Source organism: Cucurbita maxima, unplaced genomic scaffold, assembly GCF_002738345.1.
Source record: "Cucurbita maxima cultivar Rimu unplaced genomic scaffold, Cmax_1.0 Cma_Scf00005, whole genome shotgun sequence".
Classification (NCBI taxonomy): domain Eukaryota; kingdom Viridiplantae; phylum Streptophyta; class Magnoliopsida; order Cucurbitales; family Cucurbitaceae; genus Cucurbita; species Cucurbita maxima.
In genome coordinates this window covers 3,609,673-3,622,795 of record NW_019272021.1, presented here as the reverse complement: position 1 = coordinate 3,622,795, position 13,123 = coordinate 3,609,673, and the positions used below count along the sequence as shown (strand labels likewise).

The window sequence follows — 13,123 nt, the reverse complement described above, 5'->3', positions numbered from 1 at the left end:
AAAAAAAAAAAAAAAAAAAAGATAACCTAGGGTAGAAATAATGTTTTATAAGTTTATATTAAAAGATAACTTTTAACTAGAAATAAAATGAGGATAAAAAAAGCTTTAAATATTTTAAAAGTTTATACTTAAAATGTGAAATGAGAACTTCAAATAGATGAACAAAGATGAACAAACTATGAACGTAGTGTCAATAGAGGATATTGCCAACTTTTTCCCATTCGCCTTCATGTAACTCGATGCCTTGTATTTTATCCTAAGAAACTTTGGATAAATGGTGAGGTTTTAGATGAATTATTTCATGAAATTTTTCAATTGAAGCCTTAATTTCTACATCAGTCTCCTAACTTTCCATAGAGAGACATTGAGTTGAGTTACAAGGACGAGGGGCTCAAATTGTAACCCAACTAAGATAAAAGATAGATATGGCTACCAAGGTTCCCTCCTCTATTAAGCTCAATTTAAAGCGAAGGCTTAGTCTCACGCACATGATAGCAAGAATGGATGGCATAAGGGTTACTCCAAAGGATATTGGTATAGTTTAATCTTATCATTATTATTATAATAATACTTATTTGATTACGTGGGTTTAAATGATATAATGTAATAAAACAACACTACAACCCTAATTAAGGCAAGGGTTAGGTTATACATTTTAATTCAAACTTTCTATTTTTTTAATGTTCATACATAATTCTCTTCTAATTTTGCATTATGAAGTTAAAACATTTCTTTTTTTAGTGATAGAATGTTATCTTGACTTTAAAGATCGAAAAACCCCATAAATTAAATTATTAGAGTGTTTGAGATGCTGAGTGTCACGATCATGCTCGTTCAGAACATGTTGTCCGTGGACGCATGCCCATGTCACGCCAAACTCTTTATTTGTTTTCATGTTTTATTAAATTAGTATTGTATTTTCTGTTTATATAACTATTGTACGAAATCATGTCTAGGTTTCTAGACCTGAATTGCTCCAAAATGTACTATGAGGGGATGCGATCAGTCGTTAACTCCTCCCACCTAGATTTTGTATGATCGTTTGATGAAATCACGTATAAGCCTGCCAGACCTGAATCGCCCCAAATGTATTAGAGGAAGATGTGACTAGTTGTCAAATTCTCCTACCCATGTTATATGATATTTAAGTTGTGGTGTTTCTTTCTCTGCTTATAGTCATATAACGACTTTCAAACGATCTTTCAATCTTTGCTTTCAAACTCTGTCGTACACACAAAAATATGGTCCTTAATATATATGAAAAAATGTCTTGAAATATAAATATAAATTAATTATATTTATGAATGGATCATTATTTTCAAAATGACTTTTTTTACATAATTATGGATGTCTTTTATTTAATTTCAAATAAACAAAGCTACCATCCTTCTATAATGTAACAAATCCCACCTCATCTAATGTGTCCTAATCAATTTGGTCACTCCTTAAATTTTTCTTAAATTATTGTAGTGCATGCATAAGAATGATAATAAAAAAGACAAAGGTAAATTCTTTCTCTTAATTACTCCTCTATTGTTCACACATAATCTTCGTCGACTTTTAGTTTGATGTTCGACGTTCAATCGGTTCTTAGCTTAAAGTCTCGAAATATTCCATCCGATTTGTAGAGAATGTTTGATCTTGAAGAGTTTCAGAGAGTTTTTCGAGATCTCAATTTTTTTTTAGAAATCTCATCTATTTAAGAGCCTTGACTGCTTTTGGGTTTTTGAATGTTGTCTTCGACCCTAACCCCTTTAAATTTGAATTTTGAGTTTGAATATATTTTGAGTTCATTTGATTTTTTATGCTCAATTTATATATAGGTGAGAATTCAACATTGGTTGGGGAGGAAAACGAAACATGAAACACTATTTACAACGGTATAGAAACCTTTCCTATCAAACGCGTTTTAAAGCTTTGAAGAGAAGTCCAAAAGGAAAAATTCAAAGAAGACGAAGACAATATCTGCTAGCGGTGGGCCTAGACCGTTACAATATGAATCAATTTAAGCACATATTATATAGGAACTTTTTGAAAAGTATTTTTTACTACTCTCTAAATTATGAAAGGGAGCATTTAATCTGGTGCTTATTTTTTGGCATTCCATGCGATATGGACATGTACTTACTTCTCAATGTCCCTACACACTAATTTGAGTGAAGGATATCCCTATAGACCAACACGGGTCCATTCAACATGATTTGTATTCACTCAAGTTCACCCAACATAAAATTACTTCAAGTAAAATCCATTTAACTTTAGAGTTCTTGTAATTGAGCCAACAATAAGAAAAGTGCATTTTATTGGTATAAATTGTAACTCCCAACCGATTTAGTCCTGGTTCAATCATGTACACTTCCTTTACTCGGGTATCTCACAAACAAAAAAGTTATGATACATTTTAAGAGGAAGTACATTATGCTATGAGAGAAGACGACTAAATTAGGATGAATGAACTGAGAGGAGCTTGATTATGAGGAAGTATTCGCTTGAAAAGCTAGAATCCTAAGATGAGAGTGAATAAATTATTAATTACGAAATAAAACTTAATAACAATATAAGATACATGAATAACATGAGACTTAATAATGAATTAAGAGCCTATAACTAACCTACTCATGCACGAGTTGCATAGTTGAAATGAATGCATTACACGACCACGATTTATACCTCTTCATATTTTGATATATACTAACTAATTTTCAAAGCATCATGCATGTGAATGTTTATTGAAATGTTTCAAATCTAAGTTCAATGAAATGCATGATAGTAACTGTTTAAGTCTACTACTAACAGATATTGTCCGTTTTTGTCTATTACATATCACTGTCAACCTCACGAATTTAAAACGCATTTGTTAGGGAGAGGTTTCCACACCCTTATAAAGAATTTCATTCTTCTCTCCAACAAATGTGAGATCTCACCGTAATTTTAAATTATTGAAATTAATAAGTTAATATTTTTCTACATCAAAAGTAACAATCGATCATCGAAAAATTTATAGTTACAGCTACTCATCCAACAAAAACGCATACTAAAAAATAGTGTGCAATGTTAACAATTATTGCACCAACACACATATTTTAAAAACTTTATTCCCATTTTATTAGAAGCATACAAAGATTTAGCTTATAATATTTCACAATAAACATCATCTCCCACTAAAGATGCCATGGAACATGCTAAATCACAGCATACTATATGTATTAACGAGCATTATTTAAGTATAAAACACTAATTAGCAACATAGTATAATAGCCAATTATTATTCCAACATAGTAATAGTACCACCCAAGAGCTAGGGGTGTTGATAGAGACTTGTTGCTCATGCCTTAGCACTTATACGCGAACCATTATTGTATCCCATAAGGTAAGCATCAATGTCTTTGGCGGTATCAGCACAAAGCTGCAGAAAACTATGTGCATCTGGAATTCCTTCATGCAGCTTCTCATAATCCAAAGTAATGTGAGCAACACTTCCCTTATCCTTCGGGGTACATTGGATTATAAATCTCAAGCTCTTGAAGTGCTTTAAAACGTCCCCCTCTATCTCTTTCCACGTTAATGAATTGTTCTTCTCATCCACAGCTTCTATTAACCTCTTTGACACACAAGGCTTCCCTTCTATTACCCATTTATTTGGTTAAATTATGAGTTAGGTTGGTTAGCTTTTATGTTTGTGTTTATAATATGTTCATGATACAAAATTTAGAGTTCGAGAATCAATTAGACCTAATTTTTTAATAAACTTGTTTTTATTCTTTAAATTACATAAATATTGTTTCTTGAGAGGATTTCAAGATTTTAAAACGCATCTATTACGGATAGCTTTTCACACTGATGTGGGATCTTACAATTCATTTTTCTTGGAAGACCAACGTCCTCACTAGCACACCGTCTGGTGTCTGGCTCTAATACAAACGACAATATCCCAAGCCCCACCATTAGCAGATATTGTTCGTTTTGGCCTGTTAGGTATCACCGTCAGCCTCATGTTTTTAAAATGTGTCTATCAGAGAGAGATTTTCATACCCTTGTAAATAATGCTTAGTTTTCATCGCCAACCGAGGTGGGATCTCACAATTTACTCTCTTTCGAGGCCTAGTGTCACAGTCATGCTTGTAAAAGGCGATTGTGACACCCAACGTCCTCACAAGCACACCGTCCGGTGTCTGACTCTGATATCAACGATAATAGCCCAAGCTCACAGCTAGCAGATAGTGTCCGTTTTGGCCCGTTACGTATCATCGTCAACCTCATAATTTTCTACTAGAGAGAGGTTTCCACACCCTTATAAAGACTGTTTGGTTTCCTCCCAACCGATGTGGGATCTCATAGTATATTTTGTAAAGACNAAGTGTACTATGTAACAAAATTTCAAAAAAAAAAAAAAAAAAAAAAAAAAAAAAAAAAAAAAACTAGGAGTAGAAATAATGTTTTATAAGCTTATATTAAAAAAAACATTTAACTAGAAACAAATCAATGATCAAAAGAACTTCAAATATTTTAAAATTTTGATGAAGGGAAAGATTAAAATTATAAATTAACTCAAAAGATAAAAAGTGAGAACTTCCAACCTATCAAATATAGATGAACAAACCAAAAATGTAGTGCAAATAGAGGATAATGCCAACTTCGCCCCATTCTTCGCCTTCATATAACTGCAACTTTTTACTTTATCTGGACAGATATTGGAAAGATGGTGAGGCGTTTTATGAATTATTTCATGAAATTTTTCGGCTAGAGCCTTCATTTCTACATCAGTTCTCCAGCTTTCCATAGAGAGCCATTAAGTTGAGTTACTTAGAAGAACAAAAGATAGATATTGCTACCAAGAATCTCTCCTCTATTGCACTTTATTTAAATGCAAGGCTTACTCTCACACATCATGTAATATCATGTAATAGTGGAAGCATTGGATTTTACATTTTTATCCCCTATCTTATAATTTTTTTTTTTTTTTTTTTTGGTATGAATTTAGAGAAAATTAAAAGGCTAGGTACATAAATGAATTGAAACCACACTTAATAGAGCAATTTTAAAGATAGGATAACTAATAAAGACTTAAAAGAATGGAAAGTTACTATTTATACCAATAAGGTGCACCTTACTTTTCAGTTCTCAATTATAGAAACTTCAAAATTAAACATGTTTTGCTTTGAGCAATTTTATGTTGGGTGACTTCTCGAGAATTTTTCATTTTCCTAAGATGTATGAGTGAAGATAACATATGATGAAATAACTCGGGTTGGTCTGTAGGGATTGTCTTCACTCTTAGAAGCAAAGAGTAAGTATGTCAGATCCATCAGGTGTCGAATTTGGATATCACTTTTTCTCGTTGTTCTTAATGCTATAATACTACTTTGGTTACGTGCGTATGAATATAATACGATATAATTAAACAACCACTATAAAACTTAATTAAGGCTAGGGTTATACATTATTAATTCAAACTTGAGCTTAGACGTTGAGATTTGAAAGTGATTTTCTTTTTTAAATACTAGTAATATCACCACCCTAGCAATGGGTTGAGAGAAAGACTTGTTGCTCATGCGTAAGCACTTACAAATGAACCTTCATTATTGTCTCCCATGAGGTAAGCATCAATGTCTTTGGCGATATCAACAATGTCTTTGTTGATATCAATAAATGGTCTCCCTCTGACTCTTTCCAAGTGAATGAATTGTTCTCCTCATTAACATCTTCAATTAGTTTCTTTGCCAAACAAGCCTTCCCATCTATACGGGTTTAATCCACGAAACATTCGTTAAATATAACATAGATGCAATATTGATTAAAAAAGTTAGGAACATGAATGAACCAAAACCACATTAAAAAATAAAAGCGATTTTGAGAATAGGATGACTAAGAAATTAGACTTAAATCAAATGAAAATTACTATTTATACCAATAAGGTGCACTTTCTTTTTTGGTGCCTCAATCATAAGAACTCCATAATTAAGTAATTTTATATTGAGTGACCTTTTGAAAAATTTTGTGAGATGCATGTAAATGAGGACAAAATATACTGGAAGGACTCCGTGTTAATTTATGAGGATAATTTTTACTCTTAGAAGAGAGAAGTAAGTAGCATGACAATATAGAGAACATCGAGATCATCTGATACCGAATCCAAATTTCGAATCCTAGTCTAAATCCTAGCATGGGTCGATACTCTAAACTTTTAAGTTTTTGTCTATTTAGTTTTTCAACTTTTACCATTATCTAATATCTTCAAAATTTTGTTTATTTCATATCCAATAGATTCATAATCTTCAAAACAATCATGAAATAAATATACACAAATTTAAAGATTATAATAGGAAAATTATAATGTAACTAATAAAAGATAAAAATTGATAGCTTTGAACCGATCAAATATAAATAAACAAACCATGAACGTACTATGAACGTAGTTGAAATAAATCATAGAACCAACTTTGCTCCATTCGCCTTCATGTAACTCACGACTTTGTAATTTATCTGAAGAGATATTGAATATATGGCGAAGTTTTGGATGAATTATTTTATGAAACTAACTCGAGCCTTAATTTCTATAATGCTACCAAACTTTCCTCCTCTCTTACCCTTTATTTAAAGATAAAGACTTACTCTCACACATTATATAATAAGGGATAATATAAAATAGATGATATGTTATGTTTATGTTATGATATACGTTATGTCATGTCACAAGTCATGTTTTGACGATATGTGACCTTATGCATTTTATATGTCATGAACATCGAGATACTTTCTTTAGTACGAATATGTACATTACGATATTTATGTCGCCATGAACTATGTGGACCCTTTCCCTCCGTGGCATCTGACAACGTGAGTATGCACTAGTCTGACTAGCCAAGTCCATGGCGTACATATACGAGTCTACCTGGTGGGTTCATGTGTGCATGCATGGACCATGTGCTGAGAACTACTATACATCCAACCTTGTTCAGACTAGAAAGCAGAGCTAAGGCCAGGATGTTCTTATAAAAAGATACGTATCACCATCATTGCTTGTGTTTGCATTTTTCAACCTCAACTATTTACTTATATTTTTAGATACTTAAGCTACGTGTTACTTTTTTTTTTTAGGTAAAGGTAAGACGTCCATGTACGATGACAACATCGCTATAAAGACTATAGAAGCGAAGCATCTGAATGGAGACTTTTGCATTATCTTATTTAAATTTATGCATTTATTACATCAACATCTGAAATATAAATATAAATTAGTTTTATTTATGAATGAATCATTATTTTCAAAATGACTTTATTATTTCATAATAATGCATGTCTTTTATTTATTTTCAAATAAATAAAGCTACCCATCGTTCTAATAATGTAACAAATCCCACCTCATCAATAGTCCTAATCAATTTGGTCCCATCTTAAATGTTGTAGTGCATAAGATAACAAAGATAAACAAAGCTCCTCATTCTTGCTATGTTGTTCTTGTATGTAGGATCTGTCTTTGACTTGTTGGTCTTGTACATCGATGGATTCTTAGCTTCAAACCTAATAATTTAGATTTGGGTATTAATGAAAATCTTGACCACTTTTACATTTTTTTTAAATAAGTTATTTATCTGATCTCACATCGGTTACAGATGGGGAACAAAACATTCTTTACAAGGATGCAAAAACATCTCACTAGCATATGCATTTTAAAAATTTTGAGGAAAAACGTGAAAGGGAAAGTCCAAAGAAGACAAGACAATATCTGCTTGCTAGCAGTGGACTTAGACGGTTACAAATGGTTGCAAGCAAGAACAATTAAACATACCCATATCATTTTCAAAACATTCTTTTATTATTATAACTTCTTTTCAGTATAATGTATATAATTATGTGTGAATAATTCACTATTATAAACAATAAGATCCCTAATCATATCTCATATTCTGAAATTTAAATTTTTGTTTTTGATGTTAAATCTTGAGTTTCGTATTTGTTGAAGCTGAAATGCCTTTTGATTCTCTCCGACAAAACGGTTCGTTTTGTGAACCCGATTTAATAACAAAAGTCAAAAAACCAATGAAAAAAAGGAACAACGATGTGCTTCAGATACTTCTCATGGAGTTGTAGTAATGTGATAAGACAAAACGTAAAAGAACCTTGATTTGTGAGACAATAAGTTCGATTTGTTCAAAACCGAACATTAAAACTAAGTATAAGATCCCACATCGGTTGGAGAGAGGAGCGAAACATTTCTTATATGGGTGGGGAAACCTCTCTCTAGCAGGCACGTTTTAAAACTATGTGATTGATGGATATAGAGAACGAGCTAAAGCAAACAATATCTGCTAACAGTGGGCTTGGGTCGTTATTGTTCTCTTTGGGTTTTCCCTCAAGACTTTAAAATGTGTCTGCAAGGGAGAGGTTTTCACACCGGTGTTGTTCTCCTCCCCAACCGATGTGGGACATCACAATATCAAAGCTAGACATCGGGGTTGATTGTAAGGGTGTGGAACCCCCAAGAGGGATGGATTGTAAGGGGATGCAAACCTTTCTCTACGAGACACGTTTTAAAATTGAGACAGACAGCAATATGTAACTAGTCGAATGAAGAATTGTTAGTATTTTTTTTCCCTAAAATAACTATTAATTGTACATCTTATTCAAAAGTTATTCAAAAGTTGAAAAGAATCGTGATTGATTTATTTTAGTCCCGAAGTGTATTTTGGGAGTGTTTCATTGTGGTTGGGCATGAAATTTTTTTTAATCTACACCATTTATTATTGATTTATTCTATATATGGACAACCTAACCTATTCAAAAAATTATTGTAGGTTGAAATAATTAAAAACGTTCATTGATTTAATTCACAATGACATAATGAAAGAAGAGTGAAGCCCTCCCTATAAATGAGTCCAAGAAGAGTCATGTTCGGCAGTGCCTTAGCTTCCTTGGCTTAGATCTCCTTCTAATCACTCATAATCCAAAATCAAACCACCATGGGTCACTTTGGAAGGCTTGAAACTGATGTACATATCAGAGCTTCCGCTTCAAAGTTCCATGAAATATTTCACAAAAGAACCCACCATATCTCCAATGTCTCTACCGATAAAGTGCACGGAGTCGACCTACTCGAAGGCGAATGGGGTGAAGTTGGCTCCATCATTTGCTGGAGATATTTTCACGGTTCATCATTTTTTTTAACTTTTTCGACTGTTTTCTTGGAAGGATTTGTTTAGAATGACTTTTTCAAATGCTCGTAATAACAACATTTTTACACGAGCAGATGGGAAAGCTAGAGTAGCAAAGGAGAGAATTGAAGCAGTCGACGAAGAGAACAACTCGATCACTTTCACCGTGATCGAGGGAGACCTTACGGAGAAATACAAGAGTTTCAAGTTTAATATCCAATGCATTCCAAAGGAGAAGGGAAGTGTGATTCATTGGGTTTTAGAATATGAAAAGCTACATGATAAGATCCCTGATTCACATACTATGCTTCAGTTTTGTGTTGAGATGTCTAAAGACATTGATGCTCATCTTATGGAAGGCAGTGAAGAACCCTAGCCATATTGCTGCACTAAGTTCTATGGTACTATACGTATAAATAATTTGCCATTTATCTATGTATAATTCCATTTAAATAAGGCATATGTATGTGTGTTATGTTTGGGTCCTGTTCTATGTGTTGTAATAAGTGGGAGAGATATCTTCCAAGTTTCTAATTACTTTTGTGTTCTCTCAAATTATCTTGGTAAATGCCATTTTTAGGCATCTAAATTTATAACTAGACCCTATCTATCGATATGCTCTGCATCACAATAACTAGTAAGTGTGTCCCAATTAGTGGAGTTAGAGAAATGCAAACACATTCAAATATGAATCAAGGATTCATTTCCTAGTGAGATCTAAAATCATGATTTTGGATTTGAATTTCAGTAATTTTCATAGGTTTAAAATGTATATAAGTTCTATTTTTTCTATTTTGTACCTATCGAACTCACTCAGTTCATACCAATTTCATAATTCCTAGATCTCGTTGGGTAAATACTACTTTCGTAAGTTAGTAATATATTTTCACGAGTCATAAAAAACTCGTAACAGTCATAAAAAGAAAAAAAAATAGTGTAGGTTAGAATATGGTGTTTTTACTTTGTAATGTTCATTTATTTTATTTAATATTTGGTTATGTGATTTTAGAAATGCTTCCTTAAATCTATGGCAGTATTTTATGATAAAGTTTTAAATGATTAGACTAATAAATTGTTCAAAATTAGACAAATAAATTTGTATTTTTCGTACCATTGATAATATTAAATTAAAAATAAAATAATCAAAATTATTCTTAAAAATTAAATAATTAATTACGAGATTTTACAAGATAAGTCCAAACATTCATATTTAACCATTTACATGGTTGAATTTTTTAATACTACTCCATATAGAATATGATATATATTATATTTTATAAGTAAAGAATATTATCTTCATTTGTATAAGCCGTTTTGAGAAACGAAAACTAAAGCTATGAAAAATTATTGACAATATCATACCATCATCGAAGTTTCCTGATTATAACATAATATCATAACCAGGTTCCGATCATGAGACCAGTAAATTATTGGCCACCCCGCTTATGGTGCGCAAACATAATTGAAACATAAATAGAGAATAAAAGCCAAAATATTCATATAATAACACCCGAGTGAACCATACTTCCTTTTCCTTTAGAATGAATGTGATGTCTCACGTTCGTTGGGAGGAGAAAAACAACCATTTATAAAGGTGTGAAAACCTTCCCCTAATAGACGCGTTTTAAAGCTTTAAGGGGAAGTCTGAAAGGAAAAGCCCAAAGACGACAAGCGCAATAGGCCCGGGTCGTTACAGTGAAAGTGATGCAATTGTTCTCTTCATCAACTTCTTCCACCGTCTTCTTCCCATCTGCACGTGGTTCGAATTTTAAAATGTTTATAAAAAGGTCAAGAGTACTTCGAGAATATTTAACGATTTAACCTAAATAAATGATAAATTGTGAAGATATTTCCAGTAGAGAATCGAGTCAACTTTTCCCCATTCGCCTTCATGTAGGTCGACCCCATGTATTGTGTCGGTGGAGACATCGGAGATATGATGAGGCCTCACGTGAAATATTTCCTTACACTTTGAAGATGAAGCTCGGATTTCTACATCGGTTTCCACCTTTTCAAAGCGACCCATATGAATGTTGTGGTTTTTAGGGTATAAGATATTTTAGGGTTTTGCATTTATAGTTATGGATCCCATTAAGAGTGTGCTATCCACTTTCAATTTTCCAATTCTAGTTAAAGTAGAGGCAAAATAATTGTTATCATATCTATGTCATTTTGAATTATGTGATCAATAATATTTTAAATTATTTCTAAATAATCGTTAGCATATTTGATTTTCAAAACTAATTATGAATTATGTGATTCAAACTATTTTTAAATAGGGTATTTTGATGACTCAAAAATGGGATCAATACAATTTAAATTGTGCGTATAACAGTTTAAGCCCACCGCTAAGCGATATTGTCCACTTAAATCTATTATAAATCATCGCCAGCCTCACGATTTTAATGCGCAAATGTTAGGGGAGAAGTTTTTACACTTTTACAAGAAATCCTTGATTCTCATATGCGATCTCACAATTCACCTCCTTGGGAGCCCACCATCTTCACTGGCACACTGCCTAGTGTCTGCCTCTTACATTATTTATAACAATTCAAGCCTACCGCTAACAAATATTATTTGTTTTGAGCTATTACATATCGTTGTTGACCTCATATGATGAAATCATAGAATGTAACAGTCATGCAGTGAAAAGTTAATAAACGGTTAGATATAATTATGTGTCATATTATAAGTATATTGTTGACATATGATATAGTTTTTGTAGACATATTAACCGTGAAGTATTTCTAAGAAAACGTTTAGGTGTGTTTCGATTGAAGGTCAAAACTAACTAAATTGAGTTATTTTAAGGGCAATTATTCAAAAAAGTCATAATGAAATAAGAGTAAACTCCTCTCTATAAATGAGTCCAAGAAGAGACATGTTTGGCCGTACCTTACCTTTCTTGGCTTAAATCAAAGCACCATGTTTGGAAAGCTTGAACTTGATGTACATATTAGAGCTTCAGTTTCAAAGTTCCATGAAATATTTTACAAAAGAACCCACCACAATTCCAATGTCTAACCGATAAAGTACACGGAGTCGACCTACTCAAAGGCGAATGGGGCGAAGTTGGCTCCATCATCTGCTGGAGATATTTTCACGGTTCATCATTTTTTAAACTTTTTCGACCTTTTCCTTGGAAGGGTTTGTTTAAAATAATTTTTTCAAATGCTCATAATACCAACATTTTTACATGGAAACTTGCAGATGGGAAGGCTAGAATAACAAAGGAGAGAATTGAAGCAATCAACAAAGAGAACAATTCGATCACTTTCACCGTGATCGAGGGAAACCTTACGGAGAAATACAGGAGTTTCAAGTTTAATATCCAATGCATTCCAAAGGAGAAGGGAAGTGTGATTCATTGGGTTTTAGAATATGAAAAGCTACATGATGTGATCCCTGATTCACATACTATGCTTCAGTTTTGTGTTGAGATGTCTAAAGACATTGATGCTCATCTATTGGAAGGCAGTGAAGAACCCTAGCCATATTGCTGCACTAAATTATATGGTACTAAGTTTCTAAATACTTTTATACATTAGTTGTATATTTTCATACACACTAACTCCATACTAAAGACTTTAATGTTGCAAGGACAGCAAAAGTGTCAAAAAAAAAAAGAAGAAAAATCACTTGTACGATCATACACAAATATTGGATAGCCAAGTAGAAAATATCAATTTTAACCAGGTGAGGTGAATTTTATGTCGTGAAATATATTCTTACCTCTCTAATTCGTCAAATTTTTTCAAGAATTGATTCTCATTCATTGAAAAACGTTTGGAACTATTAATTTTTTCAATCAACAAATTTATAAATAAAGATTAAATATTTTGTAGTTCAGCTTTTTTTTTTTTAAATTCATTGTATAAGATATCCACGTGAACAATTTAGATCAAATCATTGGTAACTATTACTAAATAGATCATAGTTATCAAGATATGACATCCCATCTTATTCATATA

The 13,123-nt window shown here is 32.3% G+C and overlaps 2 protein-coding genes and 1 pseudogene across 5 annotated transcripts in view; 2 read left to right on the top strand and 1 right to left on the bottom strand.

The window, feature by feature from the left end:
* LOC111479516 (MLP-like protein 43) overlaps positions 1 to 4,912 on the bottom strand; it is a 6,533-nt gene extending 1,621 nt beyond the window's left edge. The window contains exons 1-2 of one of the 4 annotated variants that reach the window (XR_002717646.1): positions 4,601 to 4,912; positions 3,088 to 3,624 (exon numbers count right to left, since the gene is read on the bottom strand). Coding sequence is in view for 1 of the 4 variants with exons in the window: in XM_023124220.1 (XP_022979988.1) it covers positions 3,326 to 3,624; positions 4,578 to 4,644 (366 nt within the window). In the remaining 3 variants the exon portion in view is untranslated. Of the gene's footprint in view, positions 1 to 177; positions 422 to 3,087; positions 3,625 to 4,577 lie in introns of those variants that run through there. The other 3 variants (XM_023124220.1, XR_002717644.1, XR_002717645.1) reach the window with 3 other exon arrangements.
* A 3,979-nt stretch (positions 4,913 to 8,891) lies between these two features.
* LOC111479495 (MLP-like protein 43) lies at positions 8,892 to 9,766 on the top strand. Its single transcript, XM_023124193.1, has 2 exons — positions 8,892 to 9,147; positions 9,248 to 9,766. The coding sequence occupies exons 1-2, from the start codon at positions 8,961 to 8,963 to the stop codon at positions 9,526 to 9,528; spliced, it is 468 nt and encodes a 155-aa protein (XP_022979961.1). The 5' UTR covers positions 8,892 to 8,960; the 3' UTR covers positions 9,529 to 9,766.
* Positions 9,767 to 12,067: 2,301 nt separating this feature from the next.
* LOC111479502 lies at positions 12,068 to 12,699 on the top strand (annotated as a pseudogene).
* Positions 12,700 to 13,123: the final 424 nt, after the last annotated feature.